At 33.5% G+C, this 22,613-nt stretch overlaps 1 protein-coding gene across 1 annotated transcript; it reads right to left on the bottom strand.

Moving 5' to 3' along the window:
* Positions 1 to 6,564: 6,564 nt before the first annotated feature.
* Positions 6,565 to 9,527, bottom strand: LOC133857599 (cytokinin dehydrogenase 3-like). The gene is made up of 4 exons (XM_062292866.1): positions 8,824 to 9,527; positions 8,404 to 8,531; positions 7,460 to 7,735; positions 6,565 to 7,342 (listed from the first exon to the last, which is right to left on the bottom strand). Exons 1-4 carry the CDS (start codon positions 9,449 to 9,451, stop codon positions 6,776 to 6,778), a joined length of 1,599 nt encoding a protein of 532 aa, XP_062148850.1. The 5' UTR covers positions 9,452 to 9,527; the 3' UTR covers positions 6,565 to 6,775.
* Positions 9,528 to 22,613: the final 13,086 nt, after the last annotated feature.

Below are 22,613 nucleotides of genomic sequence, written 5' to 3' on the forward strand. Positions count from 1 at the left end.
TTGGTTTATTTATGCTTTCTTTAGTCATGTATAGCTAGAATCTCATCTAGGGTTGAGGATGAAGTCTCATCATTGAAGAGTAATAATGTTTTCATGGTAGTTTATGCTATTTGATTTTATGAGGTTTTGATTTTTAATTGTTCTACTTCTATTCGATTATTGAGATGATTTTAGGTATCTCTTGTGATTTTCTGAAACAAGTGATGATTGGAGGTTGTCTGATTTAATTGATTGCTTAGGTTTTATTTATCAAAACGTTGGATATTCATTGTGTTTCGTTCAATAGGTACATTTGATGATTTGGTGAAAAATTGGGTATCTATTGTGATTTGTTCTTTGAATGGGTACAATGGATGATTTGGTGAACATCGAGTATCTTTTGTGATTTATGCAAAGAACGGATTCATTAAATGGTTTAAACGATTTTTGAAGCAAAGTAGAGCATACATAAGATTTGTATGGTGAGAACTTCGAATTGGTGTAGATGAGCATGAGAATATGTTGTTATGATTTGGTGGGTGTGGATTCTTGAAACTTAAAACCCTATCTTTTGATTTATTGAGTTTATGTTTTTCTTTTGTTAAAAATCATTAAATTTGGAACTAGGTTAAAATATGATTAGTTTGAATAGAAATTAATTTTCACAACACAATTTCCTGTAGGATCAACCTCACACTTGCACAACATTATATGGCAAATGATTCGTACACTTACGAGTTAAATAAATTTGCACAATAGTAGGTATGGGTTAGAAAGAATGAGGCTATTCACCCCTTGAGGGGGAGTTGACTCACCTAGTTGGTGAGGACACACATGTCTAAGATTTTGGTTTCTAATCCTCACCATCGAGCTTAGAACAAAGTCCCTTAGTCGATCAGGATTAGCTTATTCTCCTCTCTGCATCGTCTTCTCACAAAAGATTGTGCAACACAATCTATGGCCTATGGCTTGACAGAGTGAGCTAGACCTCAAGAGAGCGAGATTCATGTATGCCTTGATTCGACGGATACCATTCTACCTCTACAAGTACATTGTGCATACCATGCTCGAGATGCGAGACGAGCATCAGACAGGTCTTTCGTTTGCGTGCTTAGTCCTGAAGATTTGCATACATTTTGTACTTGACATTACAGACATGGAGCCAAAGGAGAGAACCAAGGATACCCTTGGAAAGCATACGGTGATAAAGTCAAATGCACAATTGCGCTTTGAAGATCAACGGGAAGTAGAGTCTCCTCCATTTCAAGTTGATCTTGTTACAGCTTCCTCCTCCCAAACTGTTCCACCTTCTCTAGCCTCTGATGTTGTGTTATCCTGCATTCTAGACACTGTGCTTTCCATTCAGCGGGAGGTCAACACTATCAGTGTCTTAGTTGAGTAGAACTAGATTAAAATCAGACGATGCCTCAAACTCTTTGAGCTAGAGGATGATGATGATGATGATGATGGGCAAATTTGAATGCCATGGCCACTCATGTTTTATTTTCAGTTGTTTTGTTTAAAACTTCTGTTTATTTGGGCTACTGTTTGAGACACTTTACTTTTATTCATGTTTTTGTTGAATATTAGTACTATTTTTTCTGTGGTTTTTAATACTATGTTTACCCTTTGTCATTTTGAGACAAAAAGTTGGAGTATTTTTAATTTTGGACCGGTTTTTATATTTTTCACCGGTCAGGTAATTTTGTCCCAAAATGGTCAAAGAGAGAGTTTGTTAGTTTATTGGCTACATTCTGTTGACAAAATCACTACCATATTATGAGACTGCTGAAACAGGAACACCGTTATTCAGAGAATTTTTTAGAGATATTCAGAATATTTTCTCCAATATGGAAATGGCCAAATATGACAAGTTCAGTGTCACAAATATCAAGAAAGACAATTTCCAGAAGTTAAGAAAGATTCTGATGCACTTACAGCTCCGCAAAGACAGTTTCCATTGTGACTGTCCGGACGGCCAAAGAAAGCGTCCAGACTCCAACCACTGTTCGAAGAAGTGTCCGAACACCTCAGCAGACATCAATCACAGAGAACACATGTTCGCACAAATGTCCGGACAGCCTAGCGGACATCAACTCCCGAGAGCACCTGTTCTCACAGGTGTCCGAACAGCAAAATGAAGACTGCGAACAGTGAAGATAGCATGCAACCATTCGAATGTTAGGGAAAGGCCGTCCAAATGCGATGACTGAAGATTAATGAAGAAACACGTGAGACCGCGTGAAAAGAAGTTGGTTGCTACTTGCCGTCTGGACGCCCACTGTCTTGGTCCGGACGCCTCCCAGAGAACTTCAAATCAGAGTTATATTAGGTGTTCTAAAGCCTATATATAGAGGTCTCTAGGCATGTATTCTTAAGTGAATTCGGTATTGAATTTCATTGTGCTAAGAGAGGGTGTTTAGGTTACGATTGTGAGATTAGCTAGCTTTCTTATAGTTTTATTTGTGTGATTTGATCAACCCATTGAAGTCTAGTTTAGGGAGGAGCCCTAAGATAAAGAAGTTCATTGAAGACTCCTTCAGATAGAAGGTCTGATTGGAAAGTGTTCACGTATAGGTACGTGTCAGAGTTAGAAGTATGACTACTGCATCAAGTTATGTGAATACTATTGCCTTGTAATTAGCTTTGTCTTCTAAATAGTGTATTTCTTGGGTTTGGCTGCTCCGGAATGGTTTTTCTCTTGATAAGAGTTTCCATTTCGCCAACAAAATATTTGTTTTCTTTAAATTTCCCATTAATATTTTGTTGCACTGTTGATCACACACACATGATAATTAGGAGTCTTTATTTTTCAGAAATGTTTAAATTTTACTTGGGAGTGTTAAGATTAAACGTCTTGTTTATATGGAACGCAGGTGATCTTTGGATAATATTCACTTATGCTTGAAGATTATAGATGATCACCTTGTTAACATGTGGAAATTATTGTGATAGATTCATTTGAGAATATTAGAAATAAAAAGTATGTTTCTATACAGATATTTTGAATTGGGGTACTGTTACAGTCAACAACATGAATTAATTAATTAATGCTCGTTCATACTATTGAAATTTACATCATAAACGTTTTCTGTGTTTATATATGTATGATGTATGGATCATCCCGATCATGAAGATTCGTAGGAAACGATTGATGAAGGTGTTGGTGGTGTTTGTGGCATATACGTAGACTAGTAGTGGGGGAGGAGAGCAATTAATTATACACCACCTACTAATTAAATACATTAACTATTATTTGGCCGTTAACGAAGTTGCAGGGAAGGAGCTACGTAGGTAGGACGCAAGTCTTTGGCTTTTGCATACGAAATGACTTCGTCGTGTTCTGACGCATATATGTTTATTCAAAGATACGCGCGGTAGGACAAGATCTCGGTCTTGGATTCATTTTTCTTCTCTGTCTTCCCCGGCCAACGACCCGAATTAATGCTTCAGGATCGAAATTTACATGTTGAACGTTTTTTTGTATGTTTGTGTGTGCATCATCATGATCAAGAAGATTCGAAGCCACACACAGGAGATTAATTTTTCTCACTCAACGTCAAGAATTGCTTGTACGTGGTATGGGATTAAAATTTACACATTCTTCTAATTAATGTTTTTTTTTTTTTGTGTGTTTATGTATATCCGTCATCATGATCATGAAGATTCGAAGCCACCCACAGAAGTCTTTGTTCTTGGGTGTCTATCAAAGACCAACCCCTAAGATCTAGAAGATCGATCATGTTGCTTTTGAATAGAAATTAATGGTTGTTAATTTGCGTATCTAGCTAGGATATGTACTAGGAAATTCATCAAAAGGATCTTTATAGATTTCTTTTTTGATTTTGATCGGGAATTGTCACAAATCATCTGTGTGAAAATAAGAATTGGGGTAGACATCAAACCAGATTTTCTTCCTTGTACACGATCTTGTTTAATTGCCTGTACCTAGCTAAGGGGTACAAGTATTCGCTGGAAGTCAATTTGGATTCCCTTGATAATTATTACCCAGTCCGTGTTGTCTCACTCAAAATCTAATTTCTTTTTTTTCCATGGAGTAGTTAAGATATTTCCAAGAAAGAAAAAATAAAAAAATAAAAAAGAATCGGATAACGACATGCATTAAAATCACATACTCTAAAAACATAAAAAATAAAATAAAAAACATAATCGGTTTAAGGCAAAAAGGGAAAAAGGCAGTGGTATTTAACTGTTTGGTTCGAAATTTTTTAAATATTCTAATAGGGTTTTATTCAAAAACCCGGAAACCCACGTCCAACCCGGCCGAATAAAACTTGGATTTAAATATTCAAATGCCATGATTATTTCAATTATTACCAACATTAATTTTCATAACACTAATCATTATACACAATTTTTCATACAATCCAATCATTTCTTATCATTAAAAAATATTTTTTTTTCCAATTTCAAAAATATTGAAGGGATAATTACATCATTGATCCCTGGGGTATGCCATAATTACGAATTACTCCATATGGTTTAAAAAGTTTATGAAAAGTCATTGTAGTAAATTATAATTACAAATCGATCCTTGAAGTCAAATTTTGTTAAAAAATTTGACAAATTTTTTTAAATGCCACATTAGCGCCACATCAAACCAATAAGATGACGACACGTGTCCATCTGAATAAAAAAATAAATAAATTTATTAAAAAATAAATAAATAAACTTATTTTTTTAAAAAAAAATTCAAAAAATTCACAAAAAAAGAAAAGAAAAAAAAAAGGAAGGGGGGGCACGCGGCCATCCCCATTGGCCCAACCACCCCTTCCTTTTTTGTTTTTTTTTTTTTAAAAAATAAGTTTATTTATTTATTTATTTAATAAATTTAACACCAACCATTCTACACAACTTTTCATACAATCCAATCATTTCTAATCAATTCCTACCATTAAAAAACATTTTTTTTCAATCTCAAAAATTCAACATCCAAACACAAATTAAAAAAGAATCTGAATTCTTTCAACATTCAAACAAATTTTCATTGCCTCGAAATCAGTAAACAGTTTTAGAATATTATTCTTATTCAAAAAATTCAACCCCCAAACATTAAATGGTTGTGTTGTGGAATTTTTGTTTGAATAGTACATAATAATAAGTTATTGATGCGATATAAAGTATAAAAAAAGTTTGAAATTGTTTTATAGAAAAGTAAAAAAGTTTTGTTTTGTAGTTAATTTTTTTTATTTGAATAATAATAAAAATTGATTGATGTGATATAAAAAGTGAAAAAAATTTAAAATATTTTGAAGTTATCGGCTTTTTTTAAGAGAAGTGAAAAACAAAAAGAAAAAAAAAAGAGGTGGAAAGAAAATGATTGCCACATGGTGCCAGTAGTTTAAAAGTTAGAGGTTTGTTGTCTTATTGTCAAAGATCATGATAATTACGTTGTCATCCTGATGTTGGGATCCTGCCAAGGAATTTCAGTGATGATGAAGAAAAAGAAGGTATATTCTATTAAGCACTAGGAAAAGTTAAAGGATGATTTGGGTAGGAAAGGGAAGTGAAATTACTTATGATGTTTCCTGCTTGCCCGCGAGCTGCAATAAGAGTTGGGAACACGCTTTATGCAATATTTACAAATGTTTGAAAAGAAGGTTTGTCTGTAATTTAGCCCGCCTTCAGGCCGTAAAGCATGTGTTTCTTTTTTGCTAATTAATCATTATCAATTCAACCTTTCTGGAATCTTGCCCATTTTATATTTATTTATTATTATTTCTTTTATTTTCATGCTGGCAAGGATGCATGTGTTTCTAATTCCTTTAATTAATAGTACTAGTGTTTATTTTTGAAAAGAAAAAAAATAAAAGCGGTAATAAATTAATGGCAAGTGAACTACTGTCACCTAATTAGCTTATAAACTTTCATGTAATAGAAACAGCTAGTATATAAGAGTTGCATTCTCAACAAACAGGACCTATCTCTAAGATTTGAGGTTAAAAGCCCATCATGTAAATGTCACGTGGCTTTTGAAATTATCATTGAATTTGAGATATTCATTACTATATTTTGATTTAATCGTAATTTTAAAAGTCACGTGACATTTGAGATCGAATGTAATCTTTCTCGTAGAATTGCTCATTAAAAATAGGGCCTTTATCATATTTTTCTCGATAATCATCATCGCTATAACTTCTTATATATCCACAGCCAGCTAGCTAGCTATATATATGTAGGACTCTGTTTTAGATGAAATATGGGAATCTCAACCGGCCAGTCCAAGATGATCACACTTAACCAGCAATCAAGCTAATTGATAATTGTAAACTTTTATATATATTCCATATATATAAAGCCAACATTGTTTAAACATTACGTTATTACTACAGGATTCCCATCATTAAAAACAGATCCGTGTATCTCAAGTTAGGTAATGGCAACAACAGTTTGACCAAAACAATAGCATCAAGAAAATTTTCAATGGTCAGTGGGTACTCCAACTGGCCGGATTTCTGGACCATTAAGTTCTAACTACTGCATGAACAATCGATCATAATATTGTCCGAGAAAGAAATAATTCAGAAAAAAAAAAAGGCAAGAGAATTGAAGAACATGTCCAATACAAATAGCCCATTAATATATATAAATATGGACCCTTACAAAAAGATATATTATATCTCCTAAATTAAACTTCTGAAAACTACTTATCAACAATGATACAAAAACCCTCAACAAAATATAAATACAAAATACTACAAAAGAAAAAGGATAAGTACCCCTATTGTCCCTTCTAATTAATGCTAAACTCCAATCACTAGTAATATTTGATATGTTAATTGTTATTGAAAACTCTCTGTCCCGGCGATAGTATCATTTTCGGATCAAACTGGGATTTTCTCTCTTGAAAAGTTCTCCATTTCTTGCCAAAATGGTTTTTCCATTCTTCCTTTGTCTTGTAATACTTGGGAAGATATTGCTTAACCTCAATACCAGCATTATTACAAAACAACAGTATCTCTTTGTTTTGTGCATCAAGGGCTTCCCAGTCATCAAACCCACTTGAATGCAAAAACCCTATGGTGTAGAAAACATCTTCATCAGGTATAACCGCAGACATCCTATCGTCCCACTTGTTGCGGTTCATGGGGTAAACAAGGACAGGTCCTGTCGTAATGTTCCCGTTAAATACAATATCCTTGAAAACACCGGAATTGAAATCTGAGATTTGAGATTTTGGTACAAAGAGGTTCAAAAATGGATGAGGAATATCCCACAGTCCTTGTGACTGAAGCTTTAGCTCTCCACTTCGAACTCTATTAAGAAAATCTACATATGAGATATCTTTTTCAAATGAATATCCCGGGATAAAGCTCAAGCCTTCAAACAAAATTTGGAGTTCCTATTAAGAAAAAAAAAAATAATTATACATTATATTGGAAAAGACTTTAAATATATATAATTTGCTATAATTAAGGTAGAACGATGATGATCATTATGATGCATGTACTATACGTACCTTGTCCACATAATTAATACTGCGATCATCATAAAATTTGGCTACTTCTAGACAGTAGATGATTCCATATTTGGTTACAAGGGAAATAATTCTGGAGTGATCGGATAATGGAAAAAAGGATGATCTCCAATTATCCGGAGGACCCTGGTCCATGAGAAGCAAACCTTCCAAGTAATCGAGTGCATTTTTTTGCTTCCTTCCGTTGATTGAAACCAACCGCTCTTGGTCTCTAGCAAATGCAGAGAAGTCATTATAAAGCATTCGAACCCACTTGACCTAGAAAAAAATAAGTTCACAGACATCAATAAACAATGGCGTACATACATGCATATGGTTAAAATATTAATTTAAATAAATAATTTTATTTTTATTTTTATTTATTTAAGCTTTTGAAATAAATATTACTAATAATTTAACATGGGATAATAGTCAAGATCGATCTTAAGTTCAAATGTTAATTCTACCGTTTAAAAGAGATTATGACACTCCCCCTTAAAAGAATTTGCGAGATCAAAATTCCTCAACAATAACGACAATAATGGCAATTTACCCTCCCCCACCCACCCCCCCCCCAAAAAAAAAAAATGTACGGTGGTCCCTAGTTGGTTAGCATATGGAGTTAATTGGAGTACATGAAATTATTTTAATTTTTGAAGAGTAAATTAAAAGAGGGATTATGAGATGGTTCCAAATACTAATTATGTGATGTACAACCAGATATATATTAGATTTGCTTAATTAATCAATTTTATCGTTCTTGATAATGCAAATTCTTGTTGTGGAGTAGTTGGATGGATTTTTGTCAGTCTTTAGCATCATCATGACAGACGTTGTGATCATGATAACACATTACTGAGTTAAGAAAGCTTCAAAAATCGACATTAGACTGGACAGTGGGAACGACAAAAACAAATCTGAGTCAATTAATGGTGATCTGTACATACCCTCTTTGGTGCTGGCTCTAGTGCAATTCTCGCTCTGCCAATAATCCCAAATTGGCCCAAACCTCCAAGAACCGCATAAAAAAGCTTCGTATTTTTATCTGGGGAGCAAGTTACAAAATCTCCTTTCCCTGGATCAAGCAAGTGAAAACCACATCAGTTAACCCTAAACGAACTAAATATATATATATATAGCTGCATGGTGCATGCAGCAAAGTGAAAGTTCATAAAAACTAAATTATCAGAGAATAATTGAACCACAATAACAACTAGAAATTAAACAAAAAGACAATACATGCTCTGTCTAGGACCCCGTGTGAACTTATGTCCAAAACGTTTCAAACGTAGGCCCCAATGAAAAGACTCATAATATCATGCCAATACATATATCTTTAAAAACCAGTATAATAATATCGTATATACCGGTGATAACATCCATTTCGTACACATTGCTGATCTGAGGACCGTAACGGAAGGTTTGCCCACCAATCCCGGCATTAGAGAGCGTCCCCCCGACCGTCACATACAGATAGTCGGTCCAAGAGACGGGTGCAAGTCCATGTTCAAGCGTGGAATGCAAGACATCTACCCAAAGCTGCTCGCCCCCAACATCAGCATAAAAACCCATTGAAGGGCTCCAGGAGACAGTGATTCCGTAACCATTTCTGTGGTTTCTCAAGGATGTCATATCCACGACAATCCCATTGCGAGCCATTGCCTGTCCTCGAACAGAATGGCCCTGGCCTCTGGCAGCTATATTAAAAGGAGAAGAACTACTGTGCGCAAACTTTATTAAGCTTGCAATATCATTCAAGGAAGATGGATAAAGAACGGCAGCTGGGATCTCTCGAACAATATTGCCATAGTCACTAGAGGCTAATCTAATGGCATCAGGGTCATCACGGAGCCTATTTGCGATCTGGAGGGTTTGAAGTTTGGCTGGCAGCAAATTCGTCCATGGGTTTGGATTTCCAACGGTGGGCATCAAACGGCTTATATATATTAAAAAAAGGACTATGAAATTTGGTGTACTTGGAAAATTAGCAGCCATTTCTGAGAGAGAAAGAGAGGAAATGAGAGGAATTGGTGGTGTTTATGGCTGTGGTTCGCAGAGAGGGAAAGCACCTATGCCAGATTATATATTGAATAAGAAACATGCATGTTTATAATTGTGAATACATGTCATGCATATGTTTGCCCCATGCATGTCTATTCATACGTAACAACCCCTTGAAAACGAAATGCTAATAATTTATTGTCAAAAAAAAAAAAGTTACCTCTAAATGATAGCTTTTTTTTTTTTTTTTTTTGGTCTTGTAAGTGAGAGCTTGAGTTTTGATCATATATGCTTCTTCCGCATGCAAAGCAGAGAGAGAGAGAGAGGTGGCCGTGCAGAAAAATATGGATAAAGACTAGGGGTGCTCGTGGAGAAGGTTGGGGGGGTGGGACTATTCTAAGATACTGGAAATCTTTCTGGGGATCCAAGTTTGCCAGCCAACAAGATCACGTGGTCCAAAACAATAACTACGTACTATACCCACCGCCAAAACCATCCCAATTTGATTGCCCTCACGTACGTACTGCGAAAGTCATAAAGTACGAAGACACGGCACAATTGGAGACGCTGCGGTCTTGGTCGTCTTAATTAGAGATTTAATCTATTCTTGGGAGTTTAGTTGGGCCCTTTTCCTTTTTTATTTTATTTTTATACTTAGGCGTTTTAATCTATTATATAATTTGAAATGTCTTATAGGGTTTGTAATATTCACAATCGTATCGACGTTATATTTTTGCTAATTACATCGACACGGTTATTGTAGTTATTAAATATGATTATTATCCGTTATTTGCATATTAGATAGTAGGCTTATTTTAGTCTTTTAGCTAGGCCTTCTTTGAGTCTTCATTATGGCCTATTTTAAACGATTTTAAAAATAATTTAGTCTGATTTTTTGTGTTTTGAACTTGTTTTAATTTTTTTAAACCATAATCTTTTAAAAGTATATTAATTTCACATTACTTTTGTTTTTTTGCCCAAGTGTTGCACGAGAAAGCAACAAACAACCAAGCTAATGTAGACATAACTTATATTTTAATTCAAAACGACGTCATTTGGTATTAAACACCAAAACAATGTCGATATAAGAAATATATAAAATACATAGTATATCTAAAGGATGTGTACGCGAACCGCATCTTTTAAAACCGATATTCGCATCCGCATATGCAAATAATGATTTTTACTAACCGCATTCTGCATATGTGAATAGCGGATAGTTGCGGATAGCGGATGCGAACATATATTATCCACCCGCATGTACACACCTAAAAATCTTACTACTCTTCTAATTTGATTAATGTATCTTATTAATCTATCATTAATGTTGTAATGTCTTCTTCTTCTTCATCTTTTTCCTAAAAGATAAAAATACCATAAATTTTTATTATTATTATTTTATATTAAAAACAAAAAAGAGCATTAAAAGAAATTCAGAAAAAATAACCCATGCCGCGTCATGAGTCTGGTTAGTTGTTTTTTTCCTAAATTTTTTTAATGTGATTTTTCCCCTTTTTTTGTTTTTATTTTTTAGAGATTTTTTTTTTTTTTTTTTTTTGGGGGGGGGGGGGGGAGGCGGCAAAATGGGGACCTTGCAACCAGAATGGTAGATTATTAGTATACATTAACCAAATTGAAAGATTGAGGAGATATTGCAACAAATATAGTAGATTGAGAGTGGGGGATAAATGTAGTTCTCCCTCGAGATTTTAATGGATTTCTTGGTTTAGCAATCTCCTCGAGATTTTAAGGACACTGCAACTAAAAGTTAAGTTTAGCCCCTATTATAATTCGGAATTCTTGGTTTATTAATGTTTTGGTCAATGCTAGTAAACATTTCGGTTCCGTTCCTGGAGACAACAATTATAAACAATAATAGATTGCAGAAGTGTACATGATCTAAAACCCTAGGTATACTTATATTCCACGGGCATGGACGCTCCTGGTTTGGGCTTAGGTATGGAGGCTGCTACTTGTTCAATCGATAAAATGAGGAGGAAGGTACTCGTTGAGTTTGACAAAACAACCCCACTTGTCCCACTAGGATCATATTACTCTTAGAACTGTCGTGCTGTGATACTATCTACACTATGGGGTGTTTATTGAGAGATTTCATGAGTGATATGATGTAGATCAGGACGCGTGTAAATTAAGGAAGATAGGAGCATATGTAAGTGTTGTCTCGAATAATCTTTCTGGGAAGCGATCAAATAGTCTTTTAAAGAAGCAATCGGATGAGATGCGATTGGGCAAGGAGCGATCTGGGAATAAGAGATCGAGAATTCGACTAGTGCATTAAAGACAAAATCCAAAGATCAAGCGCATTAATGATAAAGCTTCCCATAATAAAGGATTTTTCTTTTAACGACGAATTTATTGAAGAATCTCATTAGTTGGCGATTTATTCCAATATAATTATGATTTGTTTTGATTGCCCTTTTCCTTTTTGGATTAATTTTTAGCTATCCCCAAGTAATCCTACTATTACAAATTCGTAGCTTGAGTTGTAATAGGAGATCGAGTTGAATTTTATTTGGATCGGTTTATTAATTAAGAACTACCCAAAGTTGAGTTTTTTTTTTTTTTTTTCTTTTTTGATGATGTTGCCTCAAACCTTAGATAGAATCTAGGTTTCAAGAAGATTTGTGAGTCTCTTGTTGTTTATCTTTGCGACCCACGACGTCATGTTGCATTAGCTGGTATCAAAGCCCAAGTTACTTTTCATGACGCCATGAGGAGGCGGAAGGGGTAGATGTTTTGTAGACCTAAATGATGTGCATGAACACGAAGAAGTAACACATGAGGAGCAACAAGCGATATGTTTGTAGCAGATCGTGGATGATCAATTAGATGAGCGATTTGAGCAAATTGGGGCCGGCATTCATAAATTATGTCTCTTTTCTCTCTCTAGTCTCTCTCCCTCATCAAAAGAAAAAAAGAATTTACGTGGTTCGGTCTATGACCTACGTTCACAATATAAAGCCCAAAGGGTTACATTGTGCTTAATAACTTGATTATTTACAATACATAGGTTCTTATTTATAGTTGAATAAATTGACATATACAAGTAAACATAAATCGACTTATACAAGGAAATACAAATCGACATAAACTAAAAAATATAAATTAATAATATTATATTCAAAATATTTAGTACTTAGCCATGTAAAACACTACCTAAGATTGTAACTTATTAAGAGCAGGGAGAGTGATTCCATTACAACCCCTCTCATACAACCCAAACATATTGGGTGGGACTCATGCATATGGGTCCCACGTGTGGGTTTCACCCGATATACATTATATGAAAATTGTAATGGAATCATTATTATAAGAGTAGTCCATAAATCTGGATCCAAAAGGCGTCCACTGAAAAGTCTATTTCTTCCTAACGAGGGTCCCAATTTTTAAGAAACAAGGGATGTCCTTTAATATTCTGCAGATAAGAAAATCTTTGGCTTTTGCATAGGAAACGACGGCGTTACCTACCGTGTATGTTTATTCAAAGCTACTGTAGGACAAGTTATGACGATCGACCTTGGATTAATTTGTCTTTCTCTCTCTCTCTTTCTTTCCCAACGCCACGAGTTGCTCGTGCCATAGGATTAAAATTTAATGTTTTATCTACCAGTCTATGCATCATAATGATCATGATCCAATCCACCAACCCAAGTCTTCATTCTGTGGACCCATCAATCAAGGACCAAGACAATAAGGATAGACCGTTGATCATATTCTCATGGTCAAGATTAATCCATTTTATTCATCCAAAAACAAAAAAGGTTAGTCCTTTGTTTTTTTGGTTGGATGAGTACGATAAGTCAAGTTTGGTCAATTGGCTCTGTACCAAATTGTATTTTTTCTTTTTCTTTTTTTTTTTAAATTAGAAATTAGTTAGTTGTTTCCAATCCGGCCACTGCCAGGATGAAAAGTGGTCAAAATTAGGTAATCGTCAAAAGGATCTTGCATGGAGATTTTCTTTTTGGCTTGGAGCAATTCTTACGAATCAAGGCGTTGTCTTCAACCTTGAGATTTAATACTGATGGAGAAAGATCAATTGGTGTGAACATCAAACTAGAATTTTCTTCATTGTAGATCTTGGTTGTGAGTATCTAACGCAACATGTAATTGGTGGAAGTCAATTTGGATTCTAATGATAATTAAACAGCCCATGTTGTCTCAGAAGTGATCACTCCAAATCTCAATTCTAGATCTTTTTTTTTTCCATGGGACAGGGAAATTAGATATTGTCTCAGAAAGAAAAAAGAAAAGAAAAGAAAAAGGATGTTTCCAATTCCATCTATATATCATGGGTAAACAACTATAATTTCAATTTTAAAAGGAAAAATATATATTTAATCATTGAGTAATATTTGTATCGGCCATTTCAATTAATTTCTTAATGTTTTTGAATTTTTTATTTCAATCATTCCGTCCAAATTAAATTGTTTAAAACTGCTGCATGTCAGCATTTTTTTTTCCTGATTATTAATTAGTATACGCTAGCTGTTTGCATACTTCAAAGCCAATTATAAGAAGTAGTATATAATCTTTGTCAATAAATTACTATGTTTGATATTCAGCATCTAGCATGCATTTATAAAAATATTGCTAGAAAACAAATATCATGCCATACACACGGGAGAATCTGCTGGATTAATTTGCAAGAAATAGTCCCTGCCAATGTTAAACATATAGTTATGGACATAGTTTTTATTTGTAGAATAATTAACAAATTAATTAAAGTACGTACTATCAATTATTTATATCTTATTGTTAATATCTTGCAAATATTGAAGGCACAGTATAGACAAAGATATCGTCAGGTCTGGAGGCAAAGATTTTGATTGGGAATTGAGATTAGACTAAACAAAATCGTCCCAAATATTCAACAGATGAATATCTTTGACCTAAAGATCTCATAGGTAGGAGTAGCTATCGGATAGCAAGACCCCCCACCATGCATGGTACCATGCTTCAATATTCTATAAACACCCTATAATTTGTTATTGGGAATACATGTCATGCATATGTTTTTCCATGCATGTCTATCCACATATACGTAACAACCCATGAAAACGAAATTAATGCTAATTAATTTATTGTCAAATACCAACAAAAAATAATAATAAAAAAATCCTTTAAAGTGATAGCTTGTATAGTTAACTTACCATGCATTGAATAATGTAAAATGAAGAAACTTTGTGAAACAACTAATTAAGCATGCCTTTCCACATGTCCAAATAGTGATAGTTAGGTCCTCTATGTAACCAAATGTATAAAAAGTTGGTCGTCGTGCTATATTTTCTTGGAATATATTACTTTAAAAACAAAACAAAACAAAAGATTGTCTGCAATCATGCTTTAAAAATCATTTGTACAGTTTCTAGAATAATTCAAACATTTGAAAAGACAAAACGCAGATGTTTCCTCCATAATCAAGCAAAATGTGGAAATCTTTGAAAATATCGAGTCATGATTATGTGTGGTACAATAGCATGTCTACATAAATTTCCTCAAATGCTGATGACAACTATTTCTCACGATTCTCATCCCTACAATATCTGATAAAATAGATTTGGTTGTCCATGCACCAAATACGAATTTGGACCAATTAGTTTTTCCAAGCGCATGCACCAGACTTTTAAGGGAAATTCAAAGGATTTTGTCTGGTAAGAGCATCACACTAGCTTGGATTAATTTTATAAAAATAAATAAAAAAATCTTCATTACGTTCTTTAATTTTTAAACCAAATGTATTTTGCATTTTATCTACGGTAGGAACCACCGTAGATGAATGTTTAAATTTTTTTTTTTTTTTTTATGATTTTCTCTCTCCAAATGATATAAAAAAATAGTAGATAACCAGATATAATTAAACTGTATTTAAAAAGACATTAGCTAGTTAAAATAAAAACAGTAGCTTTTAATTAACTATTTTATATTAACATATTGTATGTAAAGAATTTGATTGTGAATGCTCTAATTAGTTAATGTAATAGTTTTGTGATATCATCATTTCTAAAACGTGTTTCTACGTCTAGAAACCACGTACACCTTTAACCCATAAATTAATTAGCGCGCCATCAAGGTAATAGTTTAAGAGGGATGGAAACAAGCAGTACTCCAATTAAGTGTCATTTAGGCCAAGTATTCATGTAGGCTGCATGTCAGTTCAGGTGGAATTTTCTTTAGAAAATCAATCAATCAATCAAAATGGTTGGTTCGTGGGTGTATCAACGTACGTATATATATACTAACAGTCACAGTCTACGAGAGAGATATTTGGCCAATCAAACTGATGTACTTTGTAGATATATATATAGTTTCAGGCCAACGTAATATATATATATGTACGTACTTGAGTCGATCTGGTGAACCTCGGGTCACTGTTTCATGAATCACCTAAGATCGATCGATCGATCACTTGAGCCGGCCCTAGAGCACGTACCTCTAGAGATACCAAAATCTCCCTATTCATGAATCACCTAAGATCGATCACTTGAGCCGGCCCTAGAGATACCAAAATCTCCCTATTCATGAATCACCTAAGATCGATCACTTGAGCCGGCCCTAGAGATACCAAAATCTCCATATTCATGAATCACCTAAGATCGATCACTTGAGCCGGCCCTAGAGCACGTACCTCTATAGATACCAAAATCTCCCTCCGCAAGCTGTCGCTGATCAGCACAATAATAGCTAACGAATCGAGTCTGGTCCACACTGTCTTATTAGAGATATGACCCGACAATTATATTCGATCTCTTAGATGAATTGTGTACCTGCTTACCATGACACATTCACACAAAGCCTAACATATTTTGCAGACGTGAACAAACAAAGGAGCAAATGAAAAATCTACTCGATCATCCACAGAATAAACATTCTCTTATCTTTGTGTTTGTTAGAGTCTATCATATGGAAATAGCTGTTATTTGTCTTTTGAAAGTATTACTTCTTTTAAGATTCTAGTAGTAGATAATAATAGAAAAAATAGATAGTATGTTATCTCTAAGAAGTTGTGTATTATCTTTATTAATTAATAGTTGGTAGTGAAAGGACTATCATAGAATACATTTTTATGAAGTGTTAATGATATGATGCATCTTTACAAGAGTAGTTTATGTTTATCACATTTCTTTGTAACTCTATATAGAACTATTGGGTTGATGAATAAAGTATGTAAAGATTATTAATATTCAGTTCTTGAATTGATTTAGAAGGTATTAAGGTTTCTCAAACTACCCTTATCTATCCGTTACGACGTTAATTTTGCCATGGACAACTATCGTTTGGAACGATTAAAGAAGTAGTTGAAATTCATGAAATCTATTCAACAAAAGATGTTGACCAACATGCATTTGGAACAAGAGAGCATGATGAAGCGAATGGAGGAGATATGTGTTGAAATGAACAAATGTTTGAAGCACACTATCACAAGACGACCATTACTCCATCAAACCTAATAACCCAACCATTGAAGCCTCACCATCACCGCAACCAGTCACGTTACCATACCCTTCCCTATCAGAATCTTCCATTGATTCTAGTTACCAACTAGTCAATCCGACAACTTCACCACCTTCACCACCTTGCTTGGCCATAATCACACAGACCCATTCATTCAACCAAACCACTGTTGCCCCACCACCAATAATACCAAGTTTTCCCAAAAAATCCTACCACCAAGGTTACGTAGAAGTTGCCACGAGCCAAGTCTGGACCATAGCAACACCTCAATCATGTCATAGTACTGAAGGAGAAGCTAGGAGTTGCAACCAAAATTCAGATCCACTTGCTCAACCCCCATCGTGTACCACAAAGCACATTGAAGCCCAACGATAAGAGGCACTAGGAGCGACGGCTCGAGCGACCGCCACGGCAACGTTTGAAACACCAACAACTTATAAGCCCATAATCCATATGTTTCCTAGGACTTTGGGGACAAAGTCCAATTTAAGAGGAATAGAATGGTAGGAGCCTACAGTTATATAAAAATAGATATTATCTTTATTAATAGCTGTTAGTGATAGGATAATCATAAGATACATCTCTATGTAGTATTAATGATAAGATACGTATATCTTTAATTATAAAAGTAATTTATGTTTATCACATTTTTTTGTAACTCTATATAAATCTATTGGGTTGATGAATAAAGTAAACAAATATTATTAATATTCAGCTCTTAAGTTGATTTGGAAGGTATTACAGTATTATAAGTGCTTTTAAAAGACGTGATATATAGGAGGAGGAATAATGGGGGGAAGCATGCTCATGACAAGAGTGCCACAAGCTTAAGGAAGCTGCAAACATGTTGGAATATTTAAGTAAAATGTAGGACTGAGAGTTTAGAAAGAAATGATTTTTTGGAGAATTGAAAAGAATCAGAAGTCGTATAGTTGCAATATGCTGAATCAATAAATTAATCAAAGATGATTTACCTAATTTGGTGGATATGACAGCAATTAGAGTGAAACTTAGATAAAACCTAACGAATGAGAGCATCAACATAGTCTCTAGAGATCAAGCCAGGGAGAGTGTTACGATCTTAAGCAATGTCTTACATGATTAATTTAAGTACAATCTTATACGGACGCTTCTCATTGCGAGCTAGTTTTTAAGAATGTGTTCTATGGTGCAAAAAAAATGGTTTTCCTACTGTGCAAAAATAAAAAGAAGAGATGGAAGAAATATAGAATAACAATTTTACTACTTTAGTCATTTACCAAATTAATACTTCCATCAATTTTTCATGGAAAAACAACGGTCATATTGCCAAGTCATCTCCATATTTATTACTTTCCTTTTTCGTTTTTTTTTTTTTTTACTTTAATTTGAATTCATTAATTAGATTCAGTAGTAGGTTCATTCACATTTCACATAATATCTCCAATGAGAAGAAAAAGAGTTTTGAACTATTAGATCCTGCAAAACTAGAGGTTATACATTTTGTAAATCCAATTGGAAACAAATCAGATGAGTCGTGTATTTTTTTTTTTTAGAAACTAAACAAGGTCGTCCCTAGAATTTTCAAAAGGTTTTTTCCATAGTAACCTACTAATAGAGGGAGACCAACCTGCAGGAAATTAGGGGAAGCTACCTACCCTTAAGAGCTAGGAGCACTCTTAGGCAATCCTGCTTATTCACGTGAGCAAACTGGTACCGCCAAAATATGGTCAAAGAATCATTAATTCTTAGGTCTCGGAGTCTCTCGGTTATATAGAATCGGAGTAGGCACCATCAAAGAATCATTTGTTTTCTTTAGTGATATATATATATATATATATATATATATATATATATATATATATATATATATATATGCACACAAAGGATTGTGTCTTGTATACACCAGAAGGTCTGAGACTTAACATGCATGTTAGATCAGTATTTAACATATTAATTAAGTGTAATAAATTAAAATACACCCTCATGATAAATTTTTTTTTTTTTAAAAGGCATGTCATGAGTCTCCAGCTCCCATGCCCGGCCGGCCATATAGATATTTCGATATAGTATTAGCATTGATGTGAGGACGCTAATACTCATTAGTACTGTCAACTTTAAAACTTTTAGCGTTCACTAAGTGTGGACGCTAACGAGCAATCTTTTTGTTGTGATCTATCCCTCATATATAGAGGAAAGAGGAAAAAGAAAAACACTCTAATCCTTCTCTTTTTCTTACTTGTATTCCAGTTTTTTTATTTTTTTAATAACGAAGGGAATCTCGTGCGCATGACCTATGCACCAATTAGACGTGATATAATTTTCCTTTTCTTTTTTCCATAACAAGGAGAATCTTGTATACGCACAACCCACCAATTAAATGCGGTACATGCTAACACACATGTAAACCTTGGACACTTGGATTAGTGCCTCGACCTCAATAATCAAGTAATTAGCCGCGAGCTTTTTTTGGTAAATGGTAGATGACTTCTTTTTTGTCTAGCTAAACGGTAGATGCCAATTAACACAGTAGTTATTTGGAGTATGAATTCTTTGCTGGTCGGAGAGGTATGATACATTTACAACTTTTGTATAATTATTATACAATTCTAACCAAAAAAAATTTTAAGATCAATCATTAGATATTTAGGATCTCACATATAGAAAAACAGATTCAATGATTAATTTAAAAAAAATTATTAAAATTATATAAAAATTATGTCAAAAATTGTTCAACAATCATTTTTCATGTTATATTTTTATGCTGCAAAAATCCAAATCAAAATCATTTCATAAGATCCTTAAGACGATCCAAGAAAATCTTGAAGTGCCATAATAAAGACAAAATGAAGAAAGTACGTATATAAATATATAGCATATTGATTATTGTGCGTGTTGACAGACAATAATTATACTACAAACTAATTGAGTACTCGCTAGCTGATTTACCCTTTTGACAATCATTTTCTTCTGAAAGCAGCTTTAATTTGTTGTCAAGCACTTTTAGATGTGAACGTACACCAAGTTAGTCCAGGCGTCCCCCAAACAAGCATGATGGAAGCATGCACTTGCAAATTTCAAAAGAAGGGAAGTGTTCACATTGAGGAAATTCAAGATAAAATGTCGAAACAACAGTAGGGTCTGGTCTGGACCAGGCTGTTGCATGAGTGTCGGATGGATGACAGTGCAAAATGCTGGCCAACATATATATCGGCTTTAATTCAAGACACGGGGAAACTTGACTTGAAAGCCCTCCAAATCATGAGTTTGTTGATATCGATGCTTATATATATATATATATGTTTAATTCCTTGCTCATAATTAGTTGTCCAACTCTATAGATCCTCATGAAAGACTTCTTTCACCTATTGGGATCTGTATGAAAGAGATCCCAAATGATACACCACAGATGGCCTGCGTGTCTGAACAAGACACAAAAGGTTTTGAGCTACAACTTTGGCCCCCCTTGCCCTCTCCAACAAAATGATTGCAAGTAATTCATATACCACTTTTATTCTCCCACGTAGGGCGGCTCAAGCCTTAGGGCATTTGGGTGGTCGCTTAAGGCTTTAATTAATAATTATAAAATAAACGTTTTTTTTTCTCTTTCTAAAAAATATTGTTTACGACTTTTTTTAAAAAAAAGAATAATTGATTGCATTGTGCAACATATATTAAACACTCAAAGAGTCTTCAACATCTAGCTTTATTCGCATCATATTCAATTACGTACAAATTAGTCAGTACTGGTACTCTTTATTATAACTATTCATTTGTCGATCTCTTTATTTTCCTTCGAGTCTTATTTAAAATTGAATTCTTATGTTCTTCTCTAGTTTCGTGATTTTTCAACAATTCACAATTCAGATATTTGACATTTATAGTTTGCAACAAATTTGTCTTAATCTTGAAGGGTCTTCTAAAACATGATATTTATTATTATAATGATGGTTTAGATATATTTTCATAAATAAATTTTTTAAAAGAATTTTTTTGAAAAAAAAAAGAAAAAGAAAATGCTCTAATTGACATATTAAATTATATAAAAAGACTTGATTCTTTTGTATCACTTATAAAATTTTATTAACAATACTTGTTAGTTGTTGCAGTTGCTTTTACATAAAGAAGTTTTAAAATCCTACTTAAAATTAACAATGTGAAATTAAACAAAAATCAAATTGATTACGCATATTATCAATTGAAAATGAGATTCTAAAAGGTGAAATTAAAGAGTAATTTTTAAATAAGAAATATAATACCAATATCAAAATAGATATTGTTTAAATATATAAAAAAAAAAAATGCTTTATTTAACTTTATCGTCTTAGACCTTTAGGCTGTACGTCGTTAACATTAAAAAAGCAATGCTTCATTTTAATTCAAATTCATCGAGCCGGCCCTGATACCATGCACCCATATATGTATGTGTCTTAAGGGTACAATGAAAGCTAGGGCAAACCATCCAAATATAGGACAGACCATAAAGTGGTTGTCCTTAAAGTAATAGTTGATAAATATCAGTTTGGATCATTGTTTTGCAACTTTTTGTTCCCCCGGTGGCGGTTTTTTCGTATCGTGCTAAACAGAAGGTGACGGGCTTTATAAGAGAGCTGTTCATCTTTTATTTAATAAATAAATTTACGTTGCCAGCTGGAATCCTAGCTAGTAATAGGTTTAAGAAGAAGAAGAAGAAAAAAAACGATTCATTCTACTATATATTACTCATTAATTTAGGCATATAATAGCGATAATTAAATTAAAGCTCTTATTTTGTCTAGAATAAAATTAAGAAAACATTTTGCGCATGACCTCCCTATATAAACTTACACCTCTATTGCTTTGAATCAGATATATATATATATATATATATATATATATATATATATATATATATATATATATATATATATATATATATATATATATATATAAACTTACACAAATATTTATGGAATATATAACTGAAGAAATTAATCTTTTGTTGACATAAAATATTAATTGAAATACAGTTAAAATATATGTAAAATAGTACTATTTCTAGCTGTAGCAATTATTGCATTAACAATTTGAGCTTAAATTACTCCTCACAAATTCATTGGTCCTTTTTTTTTTTTTCTTTTTTTGTTGAAAATTAAAATCTCATTTTTCTAAGTAAGCTTCTTGTGAAGACATTAATTGGTTTTCAGCTCTGAGGATGGCTGATGTATGTATATATGCTGCCTTTTCATTAAAAAAAGTTAATATCTAGTTCAAAATAAGGAAGCTAGGAATACAACCTAACTTCAGAAATCTTCAATGGGGAAGTCAATAATTTTGACTAAAACTAATGCTATTAAACTATAGGTACGTAGAACTAAACTTTTTTTTTTTTTATATGAATTAAAGTTTTATAAACCAACCAAAACAGAAAACAACCCTCCAGTGAAAAAAAACTGGAACACTTCCAACCAAAAAGGATACACAAAGACTCAAAGACTTCTACCAAACTAACTAAACACTAAACATTTTTTGGCGTTGCATATGCTGAGCTTGGGCCAAAACCTAGCCCAACATGTAACCTAATTAAGTTTACAAGTTTGGTTGAGTAAAGAAAACCAAGTTTTGAAACTATTAGCTGGTGCATTATGGGCATTGCATGCAAATGACGGGTTTAAACGATTTGTAGCATGATGTTTAATCAAAACGATTTAAACTGACAATACCT

The sequence above is a fragment of the Alnus glutinosa genome, chromosome 14 (assembly GCF_958979055.1).
Source record: "Alnus glutinosa chromosome 14, dhAlnGlut1.1, whole genome shotgun sequence".
NCBI lineage: Eukaryota > Viridiplantae > Streptophyta > Magnoliopsida > Fagales > Betulaceae > Alnus > Alnus glutinosa.

Coding starts and splice junctions, on each gene's coding strand:
- LOC133857599 (XM_062292866.1), bottom strand. CDS start 9,451: ATGGCTGCTAATTTTCCAAGTACACCAAATTTCATAGTCCTTTTTTTA. Junction 8,532..8,823: donor CGAAATGGATGTTATCACCG/GTATATACGATA, acceptor TGCTTGATCCAG/GGAAAGGAGATTTTGTAACT. Junction 7,736..8,403: donor TAGAGCCAGCACCAAAGAGG/GTATGTACAGAT, acceptor ATTTTTTTCTAG/GTCAAGTGGGTTCGAATGCT.